Source organism: Stegodyphus dumicola, chromosome 9, assembly GCF_044657685.1.
Source record: "Stegodyphus dumicola isolate Sdum_Otavi_A_Nest chromosome 9, ASM4465768v1".
NCBI lineage: Eukaryota > Metazoa > Arthropoda > Arachnida > Araneae > Eresidae > Stegodyphus > Stegodyphus dumicola.
The window spans coordinates 116,709,346-116,724,051 of record NC_140776.1 but is presented as its reverse complement, the minus strand read 5'-3'; the positions used below and the strand labels follow the sequence as shown (position 1 = coordinate 116,724,051).

Sequence of the window (14,706 nt, the reverse complement as noted above, 5' to 3'; positions counted from 1 at the left end):
TAAACAAATAAATATTAAGCTTTTTTTTTTTTTTTGTAAATTTTGATACCCTTTAAATCATAATTGTTCTTTATTTCATAAATTACGGTTTCATATTTTTAATTTTATAATTTCTGCATGCCATCTTACCAGCTTTAAACTGATAACCTATAATCCGGAAAAATTGATAATCCGGAATCGCCGAAGACCCGACGAGTCCTTAACGACTTTTGACTGTACTGTGGCGACATCATTCGCGTTAAAGAAGCGCCATCTGTGAAACTTATCGCATGCACTTTTTTTCGCCAGAATGGCAACATGAAGCAAGAGAGAAGAAAAAGAACGATGACTGATTTTTTGTCTGTGTGATTCTATATCTAAAAAATGTAAATAAATATTAATCTTATTGGAGTAAGAGCAATGTTTAATATTTCCTATGTTCAAGACATACACACTGGTTTACCCGGATGCGATTGAATTCAACTTATAAAGTGTCTGATGAAAAAAGAACTGTGGCTAAGCTTGAGTTATTCGCAGCTAACGGTACAACAATCAAAACATACGGTCAAAAATTACTGGAGCTCGATTTAGGGCTACGCAGATCTTTCAAATGGCCTTTTATCATTGCGGACGTTAATAAACCTATCGTGGGAATAGATTTTCTTTCACATTTTAATTTGTTAGTCGATAGTAAAAACAGGAAATTAATCGTTGGCACCATCTCATTAACGGCTAAAGGTACTTTGTGTAACAATAGCGTCACTCCTAAATTCATTGCTAATACTTTTCAAAACCAATATAGAGCCATCCTAGACAAATTTCCTGGCTTACTTAAGCCCAACATAAAACCCAGTAAAATTAAAGAACATGATGTGCAGCATCACATCGAAACCAAAGTAACCCTGTATCCTTTAAAGTCAGAAGACTTTCACAAGAAAAGTTGATTGCCGCGAAAAAGGAATTTGATGTTGCAAGAAGGTCTCTGCAGACCATCGAAAAGCAGCTGGTCAAGTCCATTACACCTCACTTTAAAAAAAATCCGGTGACTGGAGACCATGTGGCGATTACCGTGGCCTTAATGCAAATACTGTACCAGGCCGTTACCCACTACCATTTCTAACTGACTGTACTCACATTCTGCTCGGAAAAACGATTTTTTTCAACCATAGATTTAATAAGATCATACCAACAGATTCCTGTTCATGAAGCTGATATTCCGAAGACAGCAATCATAACACCTTTCGGACTTTTTGAATTTCCTTACATGGCATTTGGCTTATGAAATGCTGCACAAACCTTCCAAAGGTTTATGAACACACTGCTTAGCAGCCTAGACTTTGTATTTTGCTATCTCGACGACATTCTCTCTCCAGATGCTGAAACACACAAAAAACATCTTGAATTAATCTTCCAAAGACTCAATAACTATGGACTGTGCATAAACATTGTAAAATGCAAATTTGGCTTGAGTAAATTGAATTTTTAGGATATGAAATATCAACGGAAGGAATTAAGCCACTTCCATCCAAAGTCGATACAATTAAAGAATATTCTAAACCAGAATCCTTCACAAGCTTGCTCAGATTTTTGGGCATGGTGAACTTTTACCATCGTTTCATTCCAAACTGCGCCAAACTACAACAACCTCTGACAATCTTGCTTAAAGCAGTAAAGAAAAATAGCAAAAAACTTCTAATTTGGACCGAAGATGCGCAGAACGCTTTCACTGATATCAAAAACGCACTGTGCAACTCTGTAATGTTAGTTCACCCCAATCAAACGGCGCAGATCACCCTAACTACAGATGCATCTAATTCTGCCGTGGGTGCTGTGATTCATCAACTATCTAATAATGAAAAACAACCGCTAAGTTTTTTCTCCCGATCCCTATCACCAACACAGAGAAATTACAACTACTTGCAATCTACCTAGCGGTGAAGCATTTTAAACACATTCTGGAAGGACGATCATTTACTATCTTCACTGATCATAAACCTATCACTTACGCCTCCCACCAGAATTTAGATAAAGCCTCTCCAAGACAAGTACGGCAGTTGAACTACATTGCTGAATTCACTACAGACATACGCTACATTTCTGGAGAAGAAAACATTGTAGCTGACACGCTATCGAGAATCGACACCATCGCTGTCCCAGCTCCAATTGATTATACAGTTATAGCAGATTGCCAGGAGGATAAAGACCTCAGGATTCTCAAATCAAATTCCAGTTTCAAAATAGTACTAATTCCTATTCCGGATAGCAATAAGAAAATTTACTGTGATACCTCCACTAATTTTAACAGGCCATACATTCCTAAAGAATTTCGCGAACAAGTATTTCCTTCTATACATAACTTATCCCCTCTTGGGATTCGTGCAACAATGAAGCTGTTGACAAAAAGATTCATTTGGCCTGGCATAAACAAAGACTGTTAGCAGTGGTCTAAAGCATACTTGCAATGCCAACGAGCCAAAATTCACAAACATTCCCATGCTCCAGCTGCTGAATTCAAAGTTCCTAATCAACGTTTCAAGCACCTTAATATCGATATCGTTGTCCCTTTACCACCTTGCAAAGGTTTTAGGTACCTGCTTACCATCATCGATAGATTCACTCGGTGGATCAAAGCTGTACCTCTTTGGAAGACCAAACTGCAGAGTCCGTCACAATCCTCGCGACTTGGATTTCGAGATTTGGAATTCCAGAGACGATAACATCTGACTAAGTCGACAATTTGACGGCCAACTCTTCAGATCCTTGAGCAAATACCTAGGCTTCAAGGCTAACAGCACCACGGCTTATTATCCACAATCTAATAGAATAATAATAGGTTTAATAGAACGGCAACATCGAACCTTGAAAAGTAACCTAAAATCCCACCTGCAAAAGTCAAATTCTTGGACTGACGTGCTACCTTTGCTTCTTCTTGGCTTTCGATCCGCCATTAAGGAGGATTTGTATTGTTCTTCTGCTGAACTTGTGTACGGTTCATCAATTTGTTTGCCTGGAGAATTTTTCAGTTATGTCCCCACTGTTACGCATTCAAATTTTATACAAAAATTGCAAAGTCACATCCAAAACCTAAAACCAACACTAACAACCAGCCATGACAAAAAACCAATTTTCGTGCACAAGGACTTAGAAAATTGTTCACACGTATTCATCTATAATAACGTAATTTCATCTTCTCTTCAACCACCCTATCTCCGACCATATTTAGCTAAAAAACGTTTTGAGAAATTTTTCTATGTGGAAGTTTCAGGTAAAATTAAAAGGATATCGATAGATAGACTGAAACCATGTTTCAGCCTCAAGAATGAAACAACAACAAATCTCCCGACACATGAAGCTGATGACTCCAAAATCTCACCTCCACTTCCTGGAGACAATGATTCTTCCCAAGATATTCATCCTAGAAACACAAAAGCTGGACGAAGGGTGAGATTTCCTGCATACCTGAAAGATTACGAGGTATAACGCTATCACTGGGAAGGGGTTGTGCGCAAGTTGGCCTTGGTGTGCGGCGACATCATTCGCTTTAAGGAAGCGCCATCTGTGAAACTTCTCGCATGCACTTTTCTTTTCGCCAGAATGGCAACAAAAAGCTCACTTCTCGCATGCACTTTTCTTTTCGCAAGAATGGCAACAAAAAGCAAGAGAGAAGAAAAGGGAATGGTAACTGTTATTTTGTCTGTGTGATTTTATATCTAAAAAATGTATTAATCTTATTGGAGTAAGAGCAATGTTTAACATTTCATATGTTCAAGACATCCACAGTACTAGTTTGACTGCTGTGCATCCTTTCTTCTATAAATTTTTATTATTTGAAAAGTCTCACATCAGTTAAGATGTATCTACATGCTCTAGTAAATTACGTTATGAATTATTGAAAGATACCTCTTCGTATGCTGAGGCTAATTTTCATTTTCCAAAATTTTCTCAGAAATAATTCCTAGGGTTTCCTGAAACTCTGCAAAGTGTCATCAATTGCTATAGCCCTGTATGTAACATTCCGTCTGTTTTTTCAACTCTGCTTAACTCTCTGAGTGTTGCAGCTAAAATCTGTACATGTAGGCCTGTATTAAACTATATTTACTACCTAAATATGTATAATTATTATTTTTATTTCTCTTTTGATAAACTTCCATTAATTAAGATGCTAATTACATTAACATTAGCTAAATTTATTTAATTACTTATTTTAATTCCCGTTTCACAAACTTTCATTTATTAGGATGATAATTACATTATCAAGTGCAGAGAAAATAAAAAAGCCAAATATTTTAAATTATCAGCTAATTTGCAAATGTTTTTATGCTAGAAAATAGCAATTTCTAATTATTACTTGAACTACTGTTTTATTGTTTTTTAAAATGATAATTTTGTTTAATTTAATTCTGAAATCTAAATTTTGTTTCAACTTGAATAGGATCTGACATCACTAACAAAACAAACTGTGGCTGCACCATTAGTGTTTTCTCCTATGGATACTGTCACGGAATCAGACATGGCTATTGCAATGGCTGTAAGTATTTGCAAGCAGAAATGATTTTTTTTTTTTTTTTTTTTTTAAGCAAAATAAATGGATGTAATATTTTTTTCTTTGTGTATGTGTGAGAGATAGACAAGCTAGTTCTTTAGAAAGTCTTCCACAGAAGACCTTTCTGGAGCAAATAGATGAGCACTGTTATGCCAAAATAAAGCTTTTAATGGTCACATTTTCTTCTTCAAATTTTTGGTTATTTTTATTTCACATGAAATAAAACTAAACTAACTCAGATGTGACAATTTTTTTTTTTTTTTAAAATTTATGTCTAAATACTTACGTAGGTTCGTTGACCTTTGAAGTCAACAACTGCAGCTTGCAGTGACAACCAGTACATTTCAATTAAGAGGAATTTATTTAATTTGGATCTACCTGCTAGTCGCCTACTGCTTTGAATACAAAAGAAGTGGACAATGATTTTTAAACAGTGTTAAGTAAAATAGAAATTGTTGCTTTGTACTTCATTTATAGAAAATATTTGTTGATGTCTCATATGTAGATGATTCTTCCTTTCTCCCTCCGCCATCCCCCCAAAAAAATTCCGAGCTGAGGATTAATTCTGAACTAGTTCGGTGCCATAACTTATTGTTTGTTTTAGATATTAAATTGGAAACTGAATGTAGTATTCAGACTGCAGTTTTTAATTTCATGTTCTGAATTTATAATTCTGAAACTTATGAACTGAACCTTCAGTGGGATAGTATGATTATCTTTTTATGCATAAAAATGGCAGATATCAATTGATTCTGCGTTTTAATAAAATTAATGTGATGTTGAACTGATATTTCATATTATCTGTTTTGGTAAAATTATATCTGTTAATAAATATAATTATATTACATATATTAATTACACATTTAAGGTATTATTTATAGCTTAATGTTGTATTTTTTATAGCATCAAGGTGGTATTGGTATTATTCATCATAACTGTACACCAGAATTTCAAGCAAGTCAGGTCATGAAAGTTAACGTAAATTTTAATGTAATATTTTCCCTGAATAAAAGAACTTCAATTTTTGAAACCTCCCAGTGCAATATTTCCTTAAAATTGCAAAATAATATGTGCTTTCTTAAAATATTATTATTTACGTATTTATTTATAATTGTTAGTTTTTTAGTTTATCAAAAGGCGTGTTATTGAAAGTATTGTAAAAGTTAAAAACTTTATTTTTCTAATTAAGTTTAAAACACTTCTTACGATTTTTTTTGCATAATAAAATAAATAATGAGGAACTACTCTGATATGCGCCTTCAAGTCGGCAAATTTTTCGCCAAACATTTTTCCCAGAAACTTCATGCTGCCATATTACCATCTAAATTTTTTGTCTATATTTCGAACTTTAAGCCTAAAATGTCTCCAAAAACGCGGTTTTTGCACATGCAAAAACTACGTTTAGAACACACGATTTAAGCTAAAAATCTGAAACAAAAACAAAAAATTTATATAGCAAAAATGTAAAGTTTCTAACCAAAAATATTTGACAAGAATTCATGTACACAACGACATGTTTTAACTTAAAAAAAAATCTACGAATGGCACAATGTAGGCTACGAATTACGCACGCCTCGCTTTAATAAATTAACATAACAACAATAAATTTCAAAGAATACCATGTACACAGCATCCTGTTTAAACTTGAAAAAAAAAAAAAAAAAACATATACGAATTGCACAATTTAGGGAAGGAACGAATCTATGAACTACGCACACCTCACCTTAATAAATTAACATAACAATAAATTTCAAATAATACCTTGTACACAGCGTTCTGTTTCAAAAACAATAAAGACAGAAATTCATACTAAACAACCAATGAACATGACATTCTACAAAATAAGAACAAGAATAAAATAAAATGCACTTACCATGAATTAATGCTTTTTCGAGCAGCAGAAATACCAATTTCATACCACCTTTAACATGCCGCCACGTAATCACTATCGTATTTACATGACAGCCAGACATACTCCAGAAAATTCATACTATGATTCACAAATAAATAAAATCACAAATCCCTACTTCTATCATGCACAGCCATTAAAAATAATCTTCCAGACCCTCTTTCCACACCTCCAAATACCCACTACCCCCTCAACAGGATGGCCATAATGATATTTCTTTTTGCCGATCTTCAATTCAACAACTTTTACCATTTTATCTTTCCCTCCCATCTTCTTAGACGCAGATGCGAATCAACGAGCTCCAGTGAAAGATTGTTCAACGTCAACAGGGTTGCCATAGAACACGAAATTGCGCCAAAAACCAGCGCGGAACACATATCGCCACATTTGGTGAAATTAGGGCGTATATCAGAGTTGTACTAATAATGATTATAGTATATAGAAAATTAAATCATCATTAAAAATTTATATTTATTTTTTTTTTTCCTGAATAATAATTTAAATTTATTTATCAGTGTATGATAAATTAGTGTAAATTATTTGTATTAACCATTCAATATGATTATTTGCATTAACCACTCAACATGATGTATTCTTCATTTACATAGATGGAATATACTTAAAATGGAGAATAATTAAAAATTGATGACTGGCTTTTTCCTGTAGAAATTTTTTGTCTCGTATACCTATTCTAAATTATATTTTAACTACTGTACTGTAGTTCCTCAATATATATGTTTGGTATCTTAATTTTTAGAGGTAAATCTAATTATAAATTCTTTTTTAAAATTTTTAATAAAATGATAAAAAGTAGTTATAACTTTCGAATGAAGTATATTCTCAAGCAGAAAATATTGATTAATAAATTTTGATTGCTATCTATTTATTTATCTAGTATTTTCACCATTATGCATGAAATCTGAATATTTTATTTTCAGAAATATAAGCATGGTTTTATTCGTGATCCTGTTGTTTTGAGTCCGAGACATAAGCTTAGGGATTTAATAAATGTTAAAGCAAGCAAAGGTTCTGCTGGTGTTCCAGTTACAGAAAATGGTGAAATTGGTGGTGTTTTAGTTGAAATTGTGACATCTAGAGATATTGACTTCATGAGAGAAGACATGTATGACAAACCACTTTCAGAGGTATGCTTTTTGTGACTGAAGTTTTTTTACAAGTTATTGTTATTTCTTAATACACTATTTACCACAAGGATTATTTTTTACCTGTATGTTTGCATGCTAATCTTGTCAAAAGTCAGTGTTTCTCCCCTTTCCCCTGAAAAAAAGAAGCAGGCATGCTAATATTTATTTTAAAGGAATTTGCAGAATATTTATCTCTAGCTCATAAGGGTAGTCTAGAGGACATCAAATTTGTTATGAGAATGATACGTTTTTCTAATAACTCTAATTTTCATATTATACAAATTGCAATAATGCTGTCATTGACTGTTCATTAATTTGCTAGATTTTTTTTTTTTTTTTTTTTTTTTTTGAAATTTCTAAATATACTTTCATTTATATTATTAAAAATTAATAAATTGATTGTTGTCAAGATGATTTTTTTAGTTTGCTTCAAATTCATTTTGAGAGCCATAACTTTGCTGTAAACTTTGATGTTGCTTATAAACATGTTTCTGTATCAATTAAACATTTCTTTGATGTAGAATTAATATGTCTTTTATTTATATAAAATTTCCATGATGCTAAATTAATGCTTGTAGTAATAATGATAATACAGTCAAAAGTCTTTAATCCGGACTCGTTGGCAGGGTTCGTACGGTCCTTAAAAGTCTTTAATTTTTTCAAAAATGATTTTTGGTCCTTAATTTTGGCCAAAATGAATAAACAGTCCTTAATTTTTTCTCATTTGACATTTCTTATCATTTCTAATGATTGCCATTCTAAGTGTGAATTACGATTTCTCATGAATATGGAATTAAAATTACACGGCTCTTAACCAATCTGTTGGCGGATTTGCGTTGCAAACGATAAAAAAAAAAAAAAAAAAAAAATTAGCTACCCAAACGAAAGTATTGGTGTCTGATTGGCTATTCACCCAATCTTTCAAAACAGGTGTTATCCATAAATTTAGGCAGATTGTGACGAAAACGTGAAGCCGGGGGGGGGGGGGGAAGTTCTTTAAGAGGCGAAAGTGATGATGAAAGTGCTTGATATAAAAAAAAGGGGGGGATTCTGAAAATATTTGCCAAAATCAGAGCAATTCCAACCTGGAAGGCCACAACCCTTCCGACGCCAATAGGAACGAGATGCCTGGAAAGTGCATTTTCAATAAACTGTGGCTTCATCAAGCTGACTACAAAGACTGGATATTGATGGATGGCAATCCTGAAATGTGGTCTTTGTCTGAAACAAATTGAAATTTCTAGAATGAGGGAGTCAGCGCTGAAAATTCACATGCAAATTAAGTTTCGTTTTATTATTTCAATTTGTTTTTACACGGTTTTGCTTAGCTTAATTTCTGTGTTTGTTTCAATTAAGCCAAAAATTAATTTTTCATCACCTTCTACGGAGTTTATTCTCTTTTGCACATACTATATGTATTGGATATCGGGATTATGAGTTTATTTCTGCAGAGGGTCTGTTATCGATTTCGCGGGAAATCTGTTGGCTCCATTTTGATTTTAGGTTGCCAAGGGCAAATTCGGTAACGCTAGCCGAGAAAAAGTGAAGTTCGGAAATACGTTTTGAAGCTTCAATAGACAATTAAGTATTTGGTTTAAACCTATATTGTTGATAGTAATGCATAATTTTTGCTAATGGCGATACAATTATTATTTGAAAATAACTAATTAAAAAATTTTTAATATTTTTAAAGCTGAAAACAACTAATTGAAACTAATTTTCCTGAATTAACTACACGCAAAATTAACTTTCATGAATTACTAAAGTTATTGGGTAGAAGTTTAACTGAAAATATACATTCCATATTATATATATATTTATACAGTACAAAGTCCGAGGTCTGGACTTCGGCGATCCCAAATTTGAGATTTTTCCGGATATTAGATCATTTTAAATCTACTAAGATGGCACGTAGAAATTATAAAATTAAAAATATGAAATCGTGATTTATGAAATAATGAAGCATTTATGATTTAAAGGGTATCAAAATTTACAAAAGAAAAGAGCTTAATATTTATATGTTTACTTTATTAAACATTTCTTTCAATGTGAGTTGTTTGATTTGTTTTTTTCTGCTAATACTTTAGACTAATACTATAGATATATAATTTCTTGTTTAGTCATTAAGTTCCATTGCTCAAGTCCTGTAATTGCTGTGTCGAGAATTCCGAATAACTTGTCAATCAAAATTTTTTCTCGTTCAGTAACCTCTCTGTTACTTTCTTCACTATCGGTAGATGTATTTTCTGGATTTAGAACCATACTACAGATTTCGCCCTCCATTATTTGATTGATGATTGGGCATTGTCATCGCAATGAAAAACTTCTGTTTAACTTCGCTAAATTCTGCCGCCTGGTGCGGCCATGCGAAATCTGGCGCTGGTTCTGGCTTTATGTGAATAACAAACCAGTTGTTCTTAATTCAAATAGCACTAAATATAATCGTTTGTCCTATGAGTATCATTAACAAAATCTATTTTTAGCATAAGGAAAGAAATTTCTGCTAAATCTCCCCTTGTCAACATTTTAGCGCATTAAACTTAAATCTGTAATCGGATAATACTCTGTTATTTGTCCTCGCTGCATGATTCATCACTCAAGTTGTCATCCGTTGTTAAACATGCGGTGATGAAAGCAAAATACAATAAATAATGATTCGCGATTTCGGCATCAAGGATAAAAAATATTATTTGGTGTAAAATTAACAAATGTTTCGGTTTGAGATTATGCCAAGCAGATACGCAGCTATGGAGTCAAGTTACTAATCACACAAATTTATGCTAAAATAATTATTTCTTCAATAATGAGATATTTTATTTAGTGCCAAACTGAGATTAAGAATCTGGATTTCCGGCATGTTTTTTTATGATGAGGAAAAAAATCTAATGCGCGTGCGTAAAGCATACCCCTTCCCTTCAAAAAAGCCGTAAAAAATTGGTTGATGGTGGCTTTGAGGTCCGGATTTTAGATCATTCCAGATATTGAATGTCCGGATCTCGGACTTTGTACTGTATATATATACATCTTTCAAAATATAACTTACCAGTATGGATTCACTCTTTTAAAATAATTCTACTTTAATTAAACTTAGGAGATAATATAATCAAATAATCAATATTCTTTAGGAAATAAATTATATATATATATATATATATATAGTAAAAAATGTATATTTTCACTATTCAAGTATTCACTGTGACAAGTATTCTTATCTTGTCACATGAACAGGCCTCTGTGGAAAGGGGCTTCTCTGTAAATAAAGCAATTGAAATTGAAAATTTAAGTGACTCATCATACATTTTTCAACGCACAGTATTTGATTACATAAAATTTTCTGGAGGTGTTCTTTATTTCGAAATTAATAAAGAAATGAGATCAGCAGCAGCAAGAACAAAAATCTTTAACTAAATCTGAAAATTCAAAGAGGAAAAGAAATATTATTGAGGAAGAAATTGATTATATGAAGCAGAAGAAAAAATTTCTTCAAAGGGACATTAAAGATATTAATGAAGAAGTAGATGCTTTAGCAGATGAAGCTGAGACCAGCAGGAACATTGATTTGTTTATCAAAGCAAATGAACGTAGAAGAATAGTTAAAGAAAAGGAAATAGACATAAATAAATTAGATGTTAAAATAGCGAAAAGATTTCAGATTTAAAAAAAGTACAAATGTTTTGTATCTTTTATTGTACAGTTTATTATTCTAGTGTCTTTCAAAAAACAAAGGAAATAAATTGTATGTTTACAAATCAGTTATTTTAATCTGCAAAATATTCTTACATTGTGATTATAATAGTAGTTGACTGTGTTTAAACAAATATCAAATAAGTTAAATAATAATCATGTAAATCTCTAAAATAGTGACTGTTATTAGTGTAAAATACACTTATACATGTTTTTAAAGAAATTATGTTCCTAATTTAATGTTATCTACTTCATAACTTGTAGGGAGTTAGTTTAATTTTCAAAATTGTTTTATGGTAAGTATTAAATTGAATTTAATAATAGTGCATAATACACACTTCTGTTAGTTTCTTAAAGTGAAATTACAAGCATGAAGTCGGTTGTATGGATAATTGCTTTATTCTATTCATTTTTTTGTTTGCTGATAGGTCCTTAATTTTTTCTTTGAAGGTCCTTAAAAGTCCTTAATTTTCATGTAAGGAAATGTGTACGAACCCTGGTCGGGACTTCGGCGATTCCGGATTATAGATCATCATTTTAAATCTGGTAAGATGGCATGCAAAAATTATAAAATTAAAAATATGAAACTGTAATTTATAAAATAATGAGCAATTATGATCTAAAGGGTATCAAAATTTACAAAAAAAGAAGCTTAATATTTATTTGTTTACTTTATTAAACATTTTTTTAACGCGCGCATGCATAAAGCATACCTTACGCATAGCTGAAATTAGAAAATTGCAACCAGAAAACTATTTGATTTGTATTCGTGATATTTATAATGTCGAGGAATTTGATTTAAATCATATCAAAGACGGAGTACATCGAGATTAAATACTACATTTAGTAAGGAATTATAAGCCGAATAAAATAAAAACATCTGCTCTGAAGATAAGGATAGTGCTGACAGATCAACTTCCAGTTCATTGCGCGAAGTCCCCCCCCCCTGCACGCAGAGCAGCGTGAAATTGATAAACAGATTTCGGAACGGTTAGATAAACAAAGGATATACCTTTATCCATTTTTTGTAGCAATTCGTTTTTTGTTTGATGGACATCGAAACAGATTTTCGTTTTCTAGATCCTTTGGGAGCTCCAGCATTGGAAATTCTATTTGACATAATCGAAAGTTCAAGCTTACTTTTATAAAATTGCTCTTACAGTCTGCAAAAAATAATAAGCCGGATCCAATTCGAAGATTAAGGAACAACGCAATCTGCAACATTAACTGAAATAGATAATTAGATAATTTTAGCTTATACCGGGCGTTATACATTAAACGCATACGCGAAAACGTATTCTGCGCTTGCGCAGACGCATATGCGCAGTCGTAAATGTCTTGCGCGCACACGTAAAACGCCTATGAGCATGCGTCAACGCGGCGCATGCGCAGAAAGATTTTAGCTTTGAGGTCCAGATTATGGGTGTCCAAATTAACGACTTTTGACTGTATATTTATTTAAAACAAAACTTATAAATGTTCTGGCTTTTTTTAGTATTTACTCTTTAATTTTTATTCTAGGTTGGGACAAAAGAAAAACAGTCTGAGCACAGAGTAGTGTAACATTAATGGAAGCAAATACCATACCCCAGGGAGGTAAAAAAGGTTTGAAATATTTCGTAACTGAAATTGCCTAGAAGAAGAACAAGTTCACTAATGTAAAATAAATTAGTTTTAAATACCTTTCGATGAACTGTTTGTAATTTGTTTTTTTAGAAATGTTAACTTTCTTGGAATTGTACATGGAGGACCATGGTTCTTAATTTCATGCTGGCGCTGAATAAAACACCTCCATCCATATTGATAATTTTCAGTACTTTATTTTGCTGAAATCTGTGTAATTAATATTTCAGCCACAGCCACCATAGCTAAGGCATTCATCCGAAATGCTTCTGAAATTCATTGAACACTGTACGCATACAGAAAAAACTTATATTCCAAATGACAACCTGGTGAATCATTTATGTTATGTTTTCATTTCATTACCATGTAACTATGAGGTTGTGGCAGGTGAATCACGCAGTGATGCCTAAAACAATGAAAAAAATTGTTTTACTTAATTGAATAATAATCAGTATCAATCAAGTTTCCACCAAAAGCTAAGTATTATAAAAATCAAAATTATAGATTTATATGATAATAAGATCTTTGTAATTTAAATGTGTTTAACATAAATCTCTCTCATAGTTCATGAATGTTATAAAATACACTTATTCATGTTTACTTTAATTAATGTTGTTTTAAAACATGTCTGTACTGCATATATTAACTTATTTAATGGTGTGTTATTTGTACAGGAAAGCTTCCAATTATTAATGACAAAGGTTAATTGATTTCACTTATAGCAAGAACAGATTTAAAAAAAAGCAGTAACTATTCTGATGCCTCAAAAGATGAAATCAAACAGCTTTTGATTGGAGCCGCTATTAGAACATGTAAACATGATAAAGAAAGATGTCACCTCCTTGTTCAGGCTGGTGTGGATGTTGTTGTTTTGGTACGAACTTTTATATTGAAACATCAGTCTTTGATTATTGTTTCCACCCCTCCATTTCATTAGCTCTGCATATGTGTTGCATAAAATTCTGATCTCCCTCATGTATGCTTTGTATTGTAAAATATATTGATCAAGATAATTTAAATTTCTTTGTGTTAGAAAATGCTCTGCCATATTTTATTTATATTCTTATTATAAGCATTGGTTTTACAAGAGTCAGGCTACCATTCTCAATAAATAAAAGTAACTATAGAATAGCTTTCAAAGAAAGACCCATGGAAACTCAAATTATTAATCTGCCCCTCCTGCTGAGCTTGGAAGTATTATCGTTTTTTGACCCCAACTTTTTCAATGCTTTTTTGACATTAGACATATACTGATTGTTATAATCATGGTTTGCTTGAACTATCAGGAAATCTAGATCCATTTTAGAGCAACATGATTCTTCTACAAGATGGAATCCCATAGACATTCAGCAAAATAGGCGCCGATAGAACTTTCTAAGAAAACGAATCATAAATGTCAGGAAATAAGATCTGTCTAAGATGGTGGTAGACAAAATAGCTATTCTTTTTCATATTAAGAATTTTTGACTGATATGGTCGTGTAACTCTAGTATTTTTGTAACTGTTGAGTTGCAGTTCAAAATGAATTATACTATTGCATAGTCTAGAATGATGTCACTTCATATATTTCTCCCACAGAGAATGTGCTAATGCCTCCTGAGAGCCAGATTCAGATGTTGCAAATATATAACATGATATGTCTGTCTATTGAACTATTTTAATATAAAGGTATATTATTAAAAAGTTAAAAGGGTAGGCCTTTTATTAAGCTACATTATTTAGCCTTGCAGAAACAAATAGATGTGTCATTTTCAGTTTAAGGACAGTTTCCGAAATATATGGATAGTAATTTTATGTGGTTATGAGGATCAGTCTTACGTTTA

The 14,706-nt window shown here is 32.2% G+C and overlaps 1 protein-coding gene across 1 annotated transcript; it reads left to right on the top strand.

The window, feature by feature from the left end:
• Positions 1-3,605: 3,605 nt before the first annotated feature.
• On the top strand, positions 3,606-13,743 carry LOC118199708 (inosine-5'-monophosphate dehydrogenase 2-like). The gene is made up of 5 exons (XM_085823960.1): positions 3,606-3,657; positions 4,412-4,507; positions 7,370-7,576; positions 12,782-12,856; positions 13,606-13,743. Exons 1-4 carry the CDS (start codon positions 3,622-3,624, stop codon positions 12,821-12,823), a joined length of 381 nt encoding a protein of 126 aa, XP_085680086.1. The 5' UTR covers positions 3,606-3,621; the 3' UTR covers positions 12,824-12,856; positions 13,606-13,743.
• Positions 13,744-14,706: the final 963 nt, after the last annotated feature.

Coding starts and splice junctions, on each gene's coding strand:
- LOC118199708 (XM_085823960.1), top strand. CDS start 3,622: ATGGCAACAAAAAGCAAGAGAGAAGAAAAGGGAATG. Junction 3,658..4,411: donor AGAGAGAAGAAAAGGGAATG/GTAACTGTTATT, acceptor CAACTTGAATAG/GATCTGACATCACTAACAAA. Junction 4,508..7,369: donor ACATGGCTATTGCAATGGCT/GTAAGTATTTGC, acceptor TTTTATTTTCAG/AAATATAAGCATGGTTTTAT.